At 49.5% G+C, this 11,750-nt stretch overlaps 2 protein-coding genes across 2 annotated transcripts; one reads left to right on the top strand and one right to left on the bottom strand.

Moving 5' to 3' along the window:
- Nucleotides 1-3,064: 3,064 nt before the first annotated feature.
- On the bottom strand, nucleotides 3,065-7,759 carry YIPF3 (Yip1 domain family member 3). The gene is made up of 7 exons (XM_056486970.1): nucleotides 7,469-7,759; nucleotides 7,288-7,394; nucleotides 6,640-6,685; nucleotides 5,786-5,917; nucleotides 5,159-5,272; nucleotides 4,573-4,696; nucleotides 3,065-3,186 (listed from the first exon to the last, which is right to left on the bottom strand). The coding sequence occupies exons 1-7, from the start codon at nucleotides 7,757-7,759 to the stop codon at nucleotides 3,065-3,067; spliced, it is 936 nt and encodes a 311-aa protein (XP_056342945.1).
- Nucleotides 7,754-11,327, top strand: POLR1C (RNA polymerase I and III subunit C). The gene is made up of 9 exons (XM_056486472.1): nucleotides 7,754-8,006; nucleotides 8,089-8,160; nucleotides 8,417-8,524; nucleotides 9,033-9,165; nucleotides 9,270-9,389; nucleotides 9,586-9,738; nucleotides 9,902-10,051; nucleotides 10,608-10,724; nucleotides 11,017-11,327. The coding sequence occupies exons 1-9, from the start codon at nucleotides 7,758-7,760 to the stop codon at nucleotides 11,133-11,135; spliced, it is 1,221 nt and encodes a 406-aa protein (XP_056342447.1). The 5' UTR covers nucleotides 7,754-7,757; the 3' UTR covers nucleotides 11,136-11,327.
- Nucleotides 11,328-11,750: the final 423 nt, after the last annotated feature.

The following is an 11,750-nucleotide window of genomic DNA, read 5'->3' as shown; positions in this document are numbered from 1 at the left end:
TTTACCTACTCGGGGCAGAAAGAGTGATGTCATTGAGAGTCAACACATAAATAGAGAAAAACAGTGGATGAACAGCAACTACAGTGAGAGCAGACATAGGAAAGGAAACAAATGGGAGAAGAAAGAGCCTACCTGTAACCCAAAATCACAACTAAGGTGACTATTAGTGCAACAAGGATAGACTGTAAGAAGAGTTTGACTCTCAGGTACTGCATAGGAGACAAGGAGGTCATAGATGCTTTAATATTCATTTTCAGCTTTAATAAAGAGCTTTCTCTTTCTAATCTAACAGCTTTGTATGTTCGTTCCATATTTAATGAAGAGGGGCTTACACAGAGCTATCTTTACTCAAAAGGGGGAAATGATGAGTAGGTTATTTCAGATTTGCTGCAAGGGAGAAGGGAGAAAATTATCTGAGATTTGCTGCAAGAGCTGTGCAGGAAAAACAAAGGCAGAGATAGTGTTGCATGATAGGGTTGTAAGGCTTGTCCTGATAACTAGAGGACTTGAGTAAGCATTGAGATGCCCTCCCACAAGGACTTTATTAAGCCTGCATGCTCAGCATGCTCCCTGGAACTGCAGCATGCATGCATTTCCCTGAAAAAACATGTCCTCTGTCAGTGAAAGGCAATGCTGAAGCTCTCAGCCGAGTACTGAATTTCTGGCAGTAAAAAACAGTTCAGCTTCCAGCTGCTGCTGCACAGAGAATTAATCAGGGCTGAAGAACTGGAGCAGAGCAAGCCCCACAGGTTCCAAGAGGGTGGTTGGTTGTCACCCTGATCATGTCCCCAGCTGACACAACACAGAAGCTGCTCGGGGGAAGTATGAGGAGTTTGCTCACTGCTCTGCTCTGCGCTTTGAGTGAGAACACAGGGCACCCCTCCAGTTCAGCTGAGTGGCTCAGGGCAGGAGGGAGCACAGCTGTTCTCCAATTGTGTCGTAGATCAGCAATGGTACAAATTTGGTGCAGAATGATTTTTTTCTTCTCAGCTGAACTTACTCCAGTGACAAGAGACAGTGTCTCTTTCTCTTTTCCTTCCCCCTCTGCCAGTACTCGCAGAGTTTGCACCAAGAGAAACATATCCATTCTAGGCTGCCAGGGCAAGAACTTGGAATTAGAAACAAACCTCCCATGGAGATATAACGAGGGAAATACCAGGAGCAGAATTACAAACTAACACTTCCATTTTGTCAAGTTTTGAAGTAGTAGAAATTCTAGGAGCTTGAAGTAGTTCAATTGGTCCAAAAACTCCCATGGAGACTACCAGCCAAAATAATTAACAATTCCCCCAAGTAGCTTGCTCCAAGTGCTGTTCTTCAGCCAAAATGTTTTCCAAGGAAGGGGGTCAGGAGAGAAGGAAGTGAGGGAATCTGTCTGTTATGCATGTGATTGTTAGCAGAGAAGCTTTTTGATCTTGAAAGGGGAACGAAATATGAATGTGTGAATAAGCAAATAGTGGCAAGTGGGATACTGTGACTGAAAATAATCAAGTCCTTTTCCAGTGACATTTTTTTCAACAGAAGCAGATGACCAACCTGATTACAGTAGCTGGCACTATCTTCTTCTCTTTCATTGCACCTTGGCACTAGTCTGAATGCCACTACAGCTGCATCCTCTCCCATTAATACAAACAAGGGACCAAAGTGCAGTTCTGACATCCTGCCTTGTGCACTTGTGGGCACACCAAAGAAGGGCAATATCCTGGGTTTTTTTTCTGCCTGAGTTTAAAGATAAGCTTCTCTGAGGGGTGGCCCCTCTCCCCTAGACATCCAGAACTACAGGGAGAGAAAAGGTGAAAGCCAGTTACCAGCTAACAGTTTCTACTTGCAGACCAGTAGAAGTTCAAGCAGTGAGGGAAAGCTGAACTACTCAGTTGTGATTACTGCAGTGCAGGTAAGCCTAGACTGGGCTGCTCTGCTTACCCATCCTTACTGGAGTTTTCCTGCATCAATACACTGGAAATCAATATGCCAACTATATTTCCATTACACACACTGCTATTTCTCCCTTTGTTAAAGGGAAAGACCAGAGAAAACCTTGCCAGAGGCCCTCAAGGCCTCAGGAGTCCTTAAAAAAAAAAAAAAAGCCTAGACTCAGCTTGAAAAGCCAGGCAGTAACAGCAGAATGGGTGTCTGGGGAACAGAATGCCACTTCTGCCCAGAGGTGACAGTCCCATGGCTGGGAGACATGAGGGCCAGCAGCACAAGGGTGGGCTGACCTGGCCTCCTAATAGAAATATCCACTGAAGACCATGCACAAACATGCTGCTCTGCATGTCCCACAGAGCAACACGGGCAGAAGGGTGACAGGAAAGGCACAGTGAAGGCATGGGGACAGATACATTTCTGACACACAAAGCAGAAGAGATGGTGAGGTGAGATAGCAGCTTGGACCAAGTGAAGAGAGAGGGATCAATATGGAACATGACAAGAAAGAGTATGTGGTTAAACATTGTCCTGTTCCTGAAAATCACCAGAGAAAGTGAAGTTCCTGTGCCTTTTGAAGTACTATGCCTTTGAAAAAAGTGCCCAAAATAGGACATGTGTCACAGAAATCTGAAAAAGGACAGCAGAAAATTGCAAAGAATCCTGCTTTGAGTCTAGGACAGGACAGATGAAGGTGCAGAGACCCAAACACCACGCTCCCATTTGACAGGCAGGCTCAAGCATAAGACATCACTCAGCACCAACATCAAATTTAATTCTTCCCTCTTCAGGACAGGAACAGGGCAGATACTCCTGGAGTTACATCAGCAAGCGGAAAGAGGGCTAAGGAACAAACTGTGCTGGGAAATCCCAACTAAACATGCAGGCAACAGAACCATCTACTCAAGACAGCCCAGACCTGGATGGGGGAAGAGTGTAGCTCTTCTGAGTCACTGAGGTGCGACTCACCTCTGCTGAGTCCACTCAGCTGCCCAAAACTGTAATGAAGAGGACAGGTCCAGGAAAGCAAAACCAAGTTGTCTTCTTGCTGTTCTGTCCTGTTCCTAAGAGGCAGCAAATTACTGTGGCCCTATGCAGCCCCAAAAGTAGTGAAGGAAGCAAGTCCAAGTCTGTAAAACTACAGGGTCAATGCAATGGTTTTGGCTGTTGTGTTCAATACAGCATTAGAAACAACTGGAATGTCTCGGGCAACTCTCTGAAAGGGTGGCATGTTGGGTCCTTCCAATGTGTCCAGGATACCTGTAGAACAGAAAACAGGGGACAGAGGCAAGAGTTAGTTCAGATGACAGCAGATGGCACATTTCTTCTTGCTTTTCTCTCTGTCCAGGTAGTGGTTGAGGGTGGCCAGGCCCAGAACAGGTGAAGCACTTGCAGGCAGTGGGAGGAGACATCTAGCCCCGAAGACTGAACAGGAGTAAACACTTCCATCCAGAGACCACAGGGTACACATCAGTGCTTCTGCTCGGGGCAGGGAAACTGCGTGTTCCCAAGAGGAACCCAGATCCATTTGCTTTGAGGGTGTCAGATCCAGTCCCCTGCCATTTGACCTGAATGCAGGTACTGCCAGAGGTGTTGCTCTGCTGATGGAAATTGATAAAATCCTGTTTCTACTTCATCCCAGCACAGATCTTGCTCTTAGAGCGAGACTCTTTCATGCTGAGATACACTTGCAGACTCACATTAGGAGTTGCAGCTGTGCTGCAATGTGGAATTTTTATCACTGCAATGCAAACAAACCAAGCTTGGCAGGAAATACACAGACCAATGTAAATGTCCTCAAGTCTCTGTCAATTACCCTCTTAAGACTGATAATCAGTTTTGGAGTGCCTTAAGGAAAACTGCTTGGAGTATATTTTATTCTATTTCATCTGCCAAAAAGCTGCAGATCAGAACCTTTTTCATAAGAGCAGATTCAGGAAAGACAAGATTTATATCTAAAAGGACTTGCAATGCTATGTATAACCCCTAATTATACAGATTTATCAAAAATATCACAAACGGGTCTGGCTGCGTAAAGTCATATATGAGAATTGCAGAATTGCGTATTTAGGAATCTGGAAACTCTCTAGAGATGGGAGAAGAGTTTTTGTTTTGGTTTTTTTCAAGGAGGTTGGGACTTTGTTAGCAGAAATCAAGAAGAGACATGGAAGGAGGACCTGAACATGCATGGCCTGGTTAACAGTACCAGCTGGGGAAGATACAGCTCCTGCTATCTGTGCTATACAAGACAAGATAAAAAACAGATGTTAAACAAAGAAGGAAAAACACTTATGACACATTTCCTGATCAGAGAAAAGCAACTGAACTTCAACAGTATTCAGGAAGAGGCTGGACATCGGCATGCAAGAACAGTCAGTGCTGTTACACTTGTAGGGAAATAATAATGCCTCACAAATTGGGTCTTAAGTGCTAAAACTCAGTGCACAGTAACTACCCCAATATTTATGTGCTGCCCTACTTGAACAGCTTCTTCCAGAAAATCTAGTGGCAGTCATTTTAGAGTTTGAAACTGGCACAGATGCCCAAAGGACAGCTTCAAACTGTCCATCCTTTCTCTCAGATAGAGAAAAAACAACTTTTCTGCTCACAGATCCAACAGGATATCTTTATATCTCTCTTGCTTACCTTCTACCACCTTGTGATAAGCAAAGTGCAGATAGAGGAGGAAAAGCATATGCAGAGCAGCAAGAGTCCCACACAGGATGAGCCGCTGGGTATGTCCCACGGTGCGTGACACCAACACAGCAACCTAGGAGAGAGGAGGAGATCAGAGACAAGGCAGCTGCTACCTGAGCCTCTGGCACTGCAATCAAGAACACATGGAAGAACAGGTCAAGCAGTGAGAATCTGCAGAAATACTGCACTGAGTCTTTTTCACAATTTTCACCAACAAATTTAGGGTAATTTGACACTGTTTTGTGTAGGTGAACCTTGCCCAGTCTTGCCAAGAGTGCAGGATGCTCAGGCATGGCTCTCCACAGCAGCAAGGGCTGCAAGGGAGCAAATGAACCTCCTGCAGCTGTTAGAATGGGTGAGGATATTAATACAAGCAGTACCTCCATACACCAGTGGCCAAATTATGCAGGAGCATAATTTTCTTCACAGCAGTTTGACTAGCTGTGAGATGAACCACCAAGTCAAGGAACAGAAAGCAAACACTTCCCTCCCTTCTTCTAGTCAGGAAGAGGACCCCAGGCTGCCTGTCCCTTACCATTCGTAGTGTAGAGAGTCCACCAACAACCAACCAGAAGATATAGAAGAGGGAGTGGAAGTGGATGTTATAGGTGACAAAGAGAGTGATGCAGTGTCCAAAAAGACCGTAGCCCTGACAAAACAAAAGCGTCCATGTTACAAGCACCAGTCCCACACAAAGGGCCATTGATCAAGAGCATGAACAGCCTATTCCTGCAATACTTCACCACAGCAAAGCCTCACAAACCACTCATTCACTGCCAAACAGTCAACCAGAACAACAACTTTAACAGCAGCTCACACACAGATCATCTGTCTGAAGGATTCACTGGCGTATCAGAGATTGTGACAACGTGGGAAACAGAGGAAAGATCCTCTTTTCCCAGAGTGTCCTGGCTTTTTATCACCAGGTTCTCAAATCAGAAAGTGCAAAGCAGGAGACCTGCATGAAGGAAGTGCCCCTTTGTACTACTGCTGTGTGTCTGGGATGGGGCAGGTCAGAAGAACATCCTGGAATTCCAGGTTGTCCCAGTGCAGTTTCCTGGGACCAGCAATTTACAAAGATTTTTCCTGTTCTCTGGGAAAAGCTTGTTCTGGAACACCATACAGCCAATGTGCATCATAAGGCAGCTCCATGAGTACATACCAACAGTGACAGCATCTGCACCATCGTGATCTGGGCATTGCACAGGTACGCCAGGAAGTACATGAAAGATGAGACACCCAGCCAGTAACCGAAGCAGGTGCCAATGGCTGTGCCCATCAGTGTGCCTTCCCTCTGTGGAGACAGTGCCAGGATAAGGAGAACTCAAAGGAGTGACCTGCCAGCACCCAAATTAACCCCTGAGAGTCCCAAACCCTTTGCAGACATTATCAAACAGCTGGCCAGCAGCATTCAGGGGGCCACAGGACCTACACCCCAAGCTCTCCCAGCAGAAGAGTGCCAAGACTTTCTGGTATATCCTTCCTCCCACCCCCAAACCAACATCCTCAAATCAATTCTCTTTTCAGCAAGATGCTTATTCAGTTATAGAAGAGATTTCCTCTCCTTTTCTAGTGTCACTACAGCAACCCAGAGCCCAGTCAAACCATCACTTATCACTGAAACTTGACATACAATGATGGTGTCTGAGGTCTTCATTCCATGCAAAAGAATGGCCACCAGTGTGAAAACCAGCATGAGGGGTCCGTACAGCTCACCTGCAATCTTCTACAGGAGGAGATAGGTGAGGGAAAGTTTGGTTAGAATCCCTGAACACAGGGTCCCCAATACAGGCAATATAAGAAGTGCACTGGATGGACTTTATCACCTAGGTTATTGCCTGAGATTAGGTGACAGCACACTGAGGTTTGGAACAACCATGGAAAGGAGCCACCAACATTTTCAGGGAGAACACCTAACAAATTCAGTCCCTAGTAACATGGATTATTACAGTTTTACAGGGCATCTGTGCAACAGTCACTAGCCCATGGAGACTGATTCAGCAAAAGGGAACTCACCTGTGGGAAATTAATCATCTTCACAGGAATCATGGACTCCAGCAGTCTGCATCACAGGAAATAAAGGAATGGCAACAGAAGCAGGAAAAACAACCGGATAGTTAACAAAATGCTTCAGAAGTAAAAGATCCCATATACTCATTACCAGTGTTTGCTGTTGTGTTGACAGGCCTTGAGGGACAGAGGATTCTTTCTAAAGGGTCAGTCAAGGTCACTAAAGAAGGAAAACTTTACTGTCAGGGATTAACTTTGCTGAGGGGGGACAGATTCACTGAAAATGTTTAAGGGTCCACTCAGGGAGGAGAGATCATTGAGGAGAGATCATTGACAGAGCAGCAGGAAGGAAAGGTAACTCTCCTCATAAAGGCTCACAAAACTTTGCCTTGCTGTAAAACAGCTGTGTTGCAAACCCAACAAAAAACCCAACAAAAGCTACATAAGGCAGTCAAGTACTAGAAGAGCCCCTTCTCCTCCCTGAGCAGCAATGCCGGGTCCAACCACGGGACCTCACTAAGGCGAGCAGTACAACGCACAGTGTGTTTGCCCATACGAGATCTTCCTGCAGGCTGACAGCCCACTGCTGGCTCGGACTGACGGCCAGGCTCCTGCGGGCACGGACCGCCGCCTCCCCGCGCCGGGGCTGCCCACCTGGCTCGCACTTGGACGGGCTCCACATCGAAGTAGGGCCGGAGGATGTCGATGTTGGCGTAGAGGCTGAAGGCCCTGGAGGCTTGTCTCTTCCCCACCTGCCACATCTGCGGAGAGAAGGGATCGGGCAGCACCCGGGCGGGCAGGCAGGGGCCGGGGGCGGCCGGGGCACAGCGCTCACCTGGTCAGCGACCTGCCGGCCCAGCTGCCCCCGCAGCCCCTTCATGCCCAGGAACTCCCCGTCCTCCTCCTCGCCGGCGCCCGCCTCGCCCTCCGCTTCCTCCTCCTCCTCCTCCTTCATGCGCTGGTGCATCTCCCCCATGTCCTCGAAGCTCGAGCCCGACGTGTCGTCCATGTTCTCCATGTCGATGACGGCGGAGCCGCCACCCTGCGCCGGGGCAGACACGGTGTCAGCGCCCGCTCGGCCCGGCGCGGCCCGGCCCCGCCGCCCCCGGCCCGACCCCACCTGCATGTTGTCCTCGAAGCCGCCCCATTCGGCGGCGGGGGCACCGCTCCTGCCTCCGCCCGCCGCCCCCGGCGCGGCCATGGCTCCCGTCCGGCCCCGCCGCGCTGGCCCGGATGGGCGGGAGCCGGATGTGACGGCGGCCGTGGAGCGGCCCCGCGGCCCGGGAGCGCCGCCCATCGCCGCCATGGCGGCCCGGCGCGGCACGGACGAGATGCGCGACCGCGTGGTGCTCGGCGAGTTCGGCGTCCGCAACGTGAGGCGGCCCGGCGGGGCGGGGCGGGGGGCGGCCGGCGCCCGCAGCCCCTCACGGCCCCGCCTGTGCCCTCTCCTCGCAGGTCCACACCACCGACTTCCCCGGGAACTACCCCGGCTACGAGGATGCCTGGGACCAGCGGCGCTTCGAGGAGGTGGGTGAGCGGCGCCGGGGGCCGGGCTGTCTGTCTGTCTGTCTGTCTGTGGATGTGCGGGTCTGTCCTGCGGCCGGGGCTGTCTGTCTGTCTGTCTGTGGGTGTGCGGGTCTGCCCCGCTGCCGGGGCTGTCTGTCTGTCTGTCTGTCTGTGGGTGTGCGGGTCTGCCCCGCTGCCGGGGCTGTCTGTCTGTCTGTCTGTGGGTGTGCGGGTCTGTCCCGCGGCCGGTGTGACCCGCGGCGCGCGGCTCCCGCAGGCGTTCCGCGTGGACGTGATCCGTGAGGAAGAGGACACCCTGGAGTTCGACATGGTGGGCATCGACGCCGCCATCGCCAACGCCTTCCGCCGCATCCTGCTCGCCGAGGTACCGCCGCTCCGGGCGTGCTCGCCTGGGCTGCCGGCCTGGGACTTGCTTAACAGGGAGCGTGGAACGTCCAGCCTTGTGTCAGCCCTTGCGGACAGCTGCTGGAAGAGAAGCGCATGTTCATCTGCACGTGTGCCCGGAGCCCGAAGAGAATTGGGGCTTTAGCAGTATGGGTGGTACCGCCTGCTGGTCCTAGGGGTGCTGTTGGTATTGCCTTTTCCACAGAGCTGTGCTGCCAAGCTGTAATGCTGCCAAGTGCTAAAAGGTTGAGGATACCCCAAAGCTGTTTCTCCTGCCCTTCGTGTCTTGTGATTGATTGTTAAAAAAATGGGGATGGGAGTAGATGGGGTATTAGGGTGTATTGTATAGCCTGATTTGGCAGAAATATCACTCAAAATAGTTTGCATGGCATTTATTTGTGGGAGAGGAGGGATACTTGAGCTGGATAATCTCTTAGTTTGTAGTTCAACTGTTATCTTAGGCTGACTTGATCTCTTGTCTCCCTGAGGTGCCAACGATGGCTGTAGAGAAGGTCTTTGTGTACAACAACACATCCATTGTGCAGGATGAAATTCTGGCTCATCGGTTGGGCCTCATCCCCGTCCGAGCTGACCCTCGGCTCTTTGAGTACAGAAATCAAGGTGAGAGTCTTGGATAGAACAGAAGTATTGAAGGTTTCTCTCAAAGTAGGAAATCGGGGTCGTGTAAACTGAGCAGAAGTGTGATTTCATATGCTTCTTCTCAGGAGATCAGGAAGGCACTGAAATTGATACTCTGCAGTTTCAGCTGAAAATCAAATGCAAACGAAACCCTCAGGCTGCCAAGGAATCATCTGATCCTGATGAACTGTATTTCAATCATAAAGGTGAGATCTCCTAAAAATAGGTGCTGTTTTTTCTTTTTGGTCTTGGAAGACAGGACTTGGGCTTTTTTCTTAGCCCTAAGTGCCCATAGGAAGAGTTGATTCATTCTGCTAAACTTACTTTTTGCTATCTCCAGTCCTGTACAGGTGACTTGCTTTGAGGCAGCAGCTGGCTGATGCTTGTGGCTTCTCTTTGCAGTGTACAGTAAACACATGACGTGGGTGCCCTTGGGGAATCAGACAGACCTTTTTCCAGATGCTGACTTCCGACCTGTTCACGATGACATCCTCATTGCACTGTTGAGACCTGGACAGGAAATAGATGTGCTCATGCACTGTGTCAAGGGTATAGGTGAGTCGTGGCTCCTGTGCAGCGGGACAAGGAATGTTGAGTGCTTGGACTAGGGCACTGTGGAGTGATGGGGAAGGGTGGAGAACTGGCTTTTCCCCTGGAATTTTAGGCCCCAGCATCCTTGTACCCTGAGGCCTGCTCTAATCCTTAACTTTTCATACAGGTAAGGATCATGCCAAGTTTTCTCCTGTGGCCACAGCCAGTTATCGTCTGCTTCCTGACATTACTCTCCTGCAGCCTATTGAGGATGAGGCAGCTGAGACGTTGCAGAAGTGCTTTTCCCCTGGGGTCATTGAGATCCAGAATATCAATGGTACTTTTTTCCTGTGCTAAGTGCCTTGTTCCTTGCAAGCTTTAGTAGAGATTGATTGGAGGTTAGAGCCAAACCTTGCAGAGACAAAACCACATTGTGATGTTGCCTTGCTGATCAATGGTTCATTCTCTTCTGAGCCTGAGGTTTTATGGTTTCTGAGGTTTTATGATTTTTGAGGTTTTATGGATGAGTGACTGCCTTGTGCAGATGTGTTGGATGATGAATTGGGATGTTTCTGAAATGCATTGGATACCTGTCCACAGAGTTCTGCAGCTGCTGACTGCAGCTTCCAGTGCTGTTCAGTTGTGACACTGGGTAGTGAGCTTGCTCTTTCCAGCAGCTGAGCATGGAGAATTCTTGTGTCCTTCCAGGGGTACATGTAGGCTTCATGTTTGGGTTTTTCTGCCAGGTTGAAGTTTCATGTTGGGTATATACTAATTCTTTATATTGGTGCCTTCCCTGCCATTGGTGAGGGGGGGAGTGCCTGCTTGAGGTAAGCATGTGCTTAGGCACCCACCTGCTGCAATTTGCCCATCTCCTTTCATCTTTCCCTTAGGAAAAAAGGTGGCAAGAGTAGCCAATGCACGGCTGGACACATTCAGCAGAGAAGTTTTCCGACATGAGGGCCTGAAAAACCTTGTGCGCCTGGCGAGAGTACGGAACCATTACATCTGTAAGTAAGCCTGGGTTTCCAGAGTCCTGACATGGTTTGTGTGAGCAAGCAGTGACTGGCCAGTGTGTGTGGCTGGCTCTGTACCTCTCTCCACCCTCAGCATCCATACATTCAAATGCAGTGGGTAACTGCTTTGGGATTGAGTCTGTTGGTGCTTCTTGCTGGCAGAGGTAGCCACTTCTCTGGCTGCGAAGATCTGGTTTGTTGCAGTAAGGTGTAAGGGAAGGTGAGGGCCAGGTGCATGGAGGCTGAGGCTGCCTCGTGGCTGTGCTGACTGTCTGTCTCTGTGCAGTTTCAGTGGAGTCGACGGGTATCTTGCCTCCAGATGTGCTGGTGAGTGAAGCCATCAAGATCCTGATGGGAAAGTGTCAGCGCTTCCTCAATGAGCTGGACTCTGTGTCTATGGAGTGACCAGGCCGTAGCTGGGAAAGCAGAAACCTGCACTGCTGTTCTGGGCTTCCTGCACCTGCCTCTGGGAGGGATTTCTCTTCCCTAGGCTTGATAGGGGCTTGCTAAGAATTCAAGGACTATCTCTTTGGAGTTTTCTGTTGGTAATGAGCCGCGGTAAGGACATGCACTAAAATAAAGGCTTTTTTTAAAAAAGGCTGTCTTCTGTGCCATTTACAATTGTGAAACCATAATACATTAAGAAAGTGGCAGCAGGTCTAAAGATGAGTAACAGCATTTATTTTAGATGGTGTGCAGTGAGTGAATAGACTGATAGGGCAGTGTAGTAAAGCACTTCCCAGCAGGTCAGTGAGGTTTAATGAGTTGGTATCAGAGCACGGCTGTTTTGCAGGTGTTTCAGACCAGCTCTGGGATAGTTAATATGGTAGAGAAAAGGCTCTACTGTCAGAGCACTGGAACACTTCTCCTTATGAAGAAATTGAGAGATCTGATTGTTCAGCCTGAAGAACAAGAAAGCTCCAGGAAGACCCTATTCTGGCCTTTCAGTATCTAAAGGGGGCATGGAGAAAGACTTTACCAGGGTCTGTACTGACAGGCTAAGGGCCAACAGTTTTGAAC

The sequence above is a fragment of the Oenanthe melanoleuca genome, chromosome 3 (genome assembly GCF_029582105.1).
Source record: "Oenanthe melanoleuca isolate GR-GAL-2019-014 chromosome 3, OMel1.0, whole genome shotgun sequence".
Taxonomy (NCBI): Eukaryota; Metazoa; Chordata; class Aves; order Passeriformes; family Muscicapidae; genus Oenanthe; species Oenanthe melanoleuca.
Note: the sequence above shows the minus strand (reverse complement) of the source record. Positions and strands in the feature narration are given on the sequence as shown.